Source organism: Glycine max, chromosome 4 (assembly GCF_000004515.6).
Source record: "Glycine max cultivar Williams 82 chromosome 4, Glycine_max_v4.0, whole genome shotgun sequence".
In the NCBI taxonomy this organism is placed as follows: Eukaryota; Viridiplantae; Streptophyta; class Magnoliopsida; order Fabales; family Fabaceae; genus Glycine; species Glycine max.
Genome location: NC_016091.4, coordinates 35,116,927 through 35,121,028, shown reverse-complemented (window position 1 = coordinate 35,121,028; position 4,102 = coordinate 35,116,927). Strand labels below are relative to the sequence as shown.

Below are 4,102 nucleotides of genomic sequence, written 5' to 3'. Positions count from 1 at the left end.
AGTTGTAAGATGTACTTCCTAGCCATCCTTGATCGTTAAAGGATAGATATAGATAGATATGTTGCTGCATGATGTGCCTATTGGATGCCTATAAATTTATAGCTTCTCGCTGATAAATATGAGGTAACACAGTCACACAATGTAGAAAAAGAACCGATTTTGTATATTGAGAGAGGAGCACATTATAACTTTCTACCACTGTGACTTTTTTTCTTTAAGGATATTTTTTAAAACTCTCCTTTATCATATTTTTTTATTATCAATTGATTCTGTTTATAAACGTTCTTTGGGTTTTGATTCTGCTTTCTTGTTTAAAATTGTCTCAATATTTAACGATGTGCATATTCTGTTTGTTCCTGAAAATTTTGAGACAATTTTGTTCAACACACTGTCACACGTTAAATATGAACACTACTTCCTATAGAAATTGAATCTTGATTTACTCAATAGCGTCACCAAAAACTTTTGCTGGTAAGTAAACTCAATACAGTTACGTTACAGTTATGTAAACAAAATTCATCTATTCACGATATAATCAAATCTCTTGTTAATGGTTAGCAAAAGGGTGAAACTGAAGTGAGAAATTCCATGAACATTTTCTTCCCCAGTGAACATAAACAACGAGAGGAATTCAGGGCATTCATATACTTCCACTTCAATATAACATTGTGAGCATACAGTCTCAATTTTGAACTATAGAAAGATTTTCAATCTAATAGCTACCACAACCTCAATCTCGAGAAGAAAAAAGACAAGGGAAGCAATATTCAAGCCTAAAAAAATTTTAAATTGCCATCATTCTAGTGCCTAGTATATACCAGACGTTGTTGTTGAATTGCATACATTTGCTGGTACTAAATTCAATTCTATCATAAAAAAATCCTGTGTATACAAACCGTATGTACAATTATACATCATGTAATACAGTAAGTGGGTTGATTGGTCGTCTAAGATGGTCATTCTGTAGTTACTTCATCAGAGCCAAAAGTGCAACATTGCCTGTTCATAGAAATTTGCTATCATTAGTTCCTATTTCAAATATCAGGAATACGGAGCACAAATATGAAATAATTCATCAAAAGCCAGTCGCAATCTGTATTCTCATATAAAAATTAATACCAAATGCAGAGTGTATACCACTGAGAATCAAAGACACTCAAGCAATAGACAATTTTTTTTTCTCTCAAGGGTGAAGGAAAGAAACACCATATCATATTTTACCTCTTGGAGGGAAGCCAAAGAAACATCATCCATAGTAGTGGCTTTTTCGGTTTTCAAGCTTTTCATCTCGGATTGTATTATTTGGAGTTGACGTTGTATGCCCTTTAACAGCCTCAATTTCTCTTCACCATTCCCTTCATGGGTAACCTCTTGCCTTGCAATAATTCTCTCCCTCTCAAGCCTCTCAATTCTCTGATTCAGCTTTTGAATCTCAGCTTGAGAATTACAATCCATGTGGCCAATGATAGTCATCATATCTTTAGGACAAGGAGTTTTGATTTCACCATATACTTTAAACATACCCTTTTTCTTTTCTGCACCATGTTTAACAAGTGATTCTACCATTCCCTCAGACACAGAATCTGGTTTTGTTAATTTGTTCAATGCATCAGAATTCAATCTTTCAAGCCTTTTTTCTCTATGTTCACTGACTTCATGCTTTTCACTAGTTTGTGGGACTTCATACACATCATGGACATTAAGCAAGCAAGGAGAATCATTAACAACTACTCTAGTGTGTGTGCTTTCACCTGGACTCACTTCATCAAAGTTAGTTGAGAGCAATCTTTCTGTTTGATCACAGGCCATCTTAGTGCTAGCCTTTGATAAAATTGAAGAAGACCTCCCTCTTCTACTACTCAAATTTGCACTTTTTTCTCCTTCATCACAATCTGAAATCACCCTCACCTGTTCATCCGACTCCTTTATCTTGTTCAAATATGAATCAAGAGTTCCACTGCCACATGCAAAGTCAACTAATTTTCGTGTCAAATCCAAGCCAGGTTGAGCAACTTCCTTGTCAGTACTCTCCTCCATTATCATAGGAATCACATCAAGAACTGGACTAGTTGATCTTTCCCTCTTTGCAGCAGTCAGGGAACTCAGAAACTGAATGGGGGGCATTGAATGTAGCCTTCTAATAGTGCTACCCCTACCCCCATTTTCTCCATTTCTTTGATCACCCCTCTTCAACAGCAGATCCTCTAGGAACTCAAACTCATTAAAACCTTCACACCCAAAGCTCATAAGTTTGAGTCTATAAGCCTGGCCTTGAAACTCAAGAGACGCAATTTGCATTTCCTTCTGGTACATAAGCTCCTCAAAAGCCTCAATAGAGGCCTCGGCATGGCCTATCTTCTCCTCTGCCACCCTCTTGTAGTGACTCGCCTCCATCTTCACCACAGCCTTCTCTCCCTGCAAACGCAGTATCATGTCCAATGCTTCACTCGTTGCGGTAGCTGAAGCTTCTCTTTCCTCATCCAACTCAGCATATAGCTTTTCCAGAAGTTGCTGCTGCGTACGAAGTGTCTCCTTCATTGCCGTTACATCACTTTTACTTCTGGATATCAAAGAATCTGCCATACTAAACCTTGATTATTGAATCTATCACCAAACCCTGAACGCAGAAGGAAATTGCAATCGTCAAAGATGATAGGGAAAAAAATTATTGTTATTTTTTTGTTTAATCAAAGTAGACTTTTGATGTCAATTTCAATATTAACTGACATAGAAAATGTTGTCCCTAAGGCATGTGGGCATAATGTATAAATAAATAAATGAAAGAAGCTAGTTATGAAAGTTTACTACTCCATGTGTCACCTCTAATTGCCAAATTCCAACGATATTACATATGACAAAGGCGATCCATTAACATGAAGAATAGATCGATGACAGAAAGCAACCACTTACCGGTTACCACCGGCAAAAAATCAGAATTCCGTTTGTGAGAAACAAAAGAGTAAAGGGAGGAGTGTTTTATTTTGGGTCGAAAGGAAAATGAACTTGATAAAAAGAATGGGTTGCTTAGAAAAAGATTGTACATACTTTTCAAACAAGGAAAAAGACTTAAGACCAAACCAAGAATATATCTACCTTCCTGAAATGGATGGGACAATCATGGAAATCTCGCAGCGCAGCGGAGTGTGAAGAAGAAGAAACAATCTGCTTCAGAAGTACCACTCTGCTTGTGTCAGTCAGAATCTTCACAACCAAGAAGAAATAAAAAGTTAGCTTTATTGGTTGTGTTGGCTTTTCTTACATACACACGCGGAAAACAACAGAGCGTGACTTTCCGTTTGCAGTTACGGACAAAATCGCGGTTCGTTCACATTTTTTATTCTCTGGCTATGATTAATCATTTCCATTTCCCCGAACCTTCGACCTCTGCTTTCCTTACTTGTTGCTCCCTCTTTTAATGTCTTTTGTTTATTTTATTTTATTTTATTTTCTTAGTATTACATTACCCGAAAGGTAAGTTTTAAAGTAATTAATTAATATAACAAAATTTGATAATAATTTTCAAATGAAATATGTTAAACAAAATTTGTTAAGATAATAAAATTTATTTTAAAATAATATAACATAATAATTAATAATTATGCAAGTTTAGTTACTAAACTATAAATTATGATAATATATGTTCACATATATCTGTATTTAAGAGTAATTCTCGTATTCAGTATTCACGTGGTAGTAATTTTTTAATCATGATTCCTATATACTTGGAGAATCTATACTTATACCTACATCCACAATCCACATACTATTGATGTATAAGATTAATAATAATAAATTAATTAAACAAATATTATAATTATAATAAAAATTTATTTTTAAATAATTTAAACATAACATTAAAAGCATGCCCATATAATATTAAAAATAAATAAATATAACATTAGTTTATTTAAACTCAAGTCATAAATAAAAAAATACAACGATAATTATTCAACATAATAATTGTTAAAATTAATATTTTAATAACTTAACAAAAACTTTAACTAGAAATTTAGTCATAAAAATATAATTATTTTTTACAGTAAATTATAGTACCCATACTCTTGTAAAATTGTGGCTATATATCTGTGTTGTATCCAATTTT

At 33.7% G+C, this 4,102-nt stretch overlaps 1 protein-coding gene across 3 annotated transcripts; it reads right to left on the bottom strand.

Annotated features, from left to right (window-relative positions):
* Positions 1-608: 608 nt before the first annotated feature.
* On the bottom strand, positions 609-3,366 carry LOC102665201 (uncharacterized). Of its 3 annotated transcripts, none has more exons than XM_006578401.4 (3): positions 3,094-3,366; positions 1,222-2,617; positions 609-999 (listed from the first exon to the last, which is right to left on the bottom strand). In XM_006578401.4, exons 2-3 carry the CDS (start codon positions 2,581-2,583, stop codon positions 976-978), a joined length of 1,386 nt encoding a protein of 461 aa, XP_006578464.1. In that variant the 5' UTR covers positions 2,584-2,617; positions 3,094-3,366; the 3' UTR covers positions 609-975. The 3 variants fall into 3 exon arrangements, with proteins under 3 accessions (XP_006578464.1, XP_006578465.1, XP_040870493.1); XM_006578402.4 differs by lacking the exon at positions 3,094-3,366 and adding an exon at positions 2,911-3,054; XM_041014559.1 differs by lacking the exon at positions 3,094-3,366 and adding an exon at positions 2,821-2,974.
* Positions 3,367-4,102: the final 736 nt, after the last annotated feature.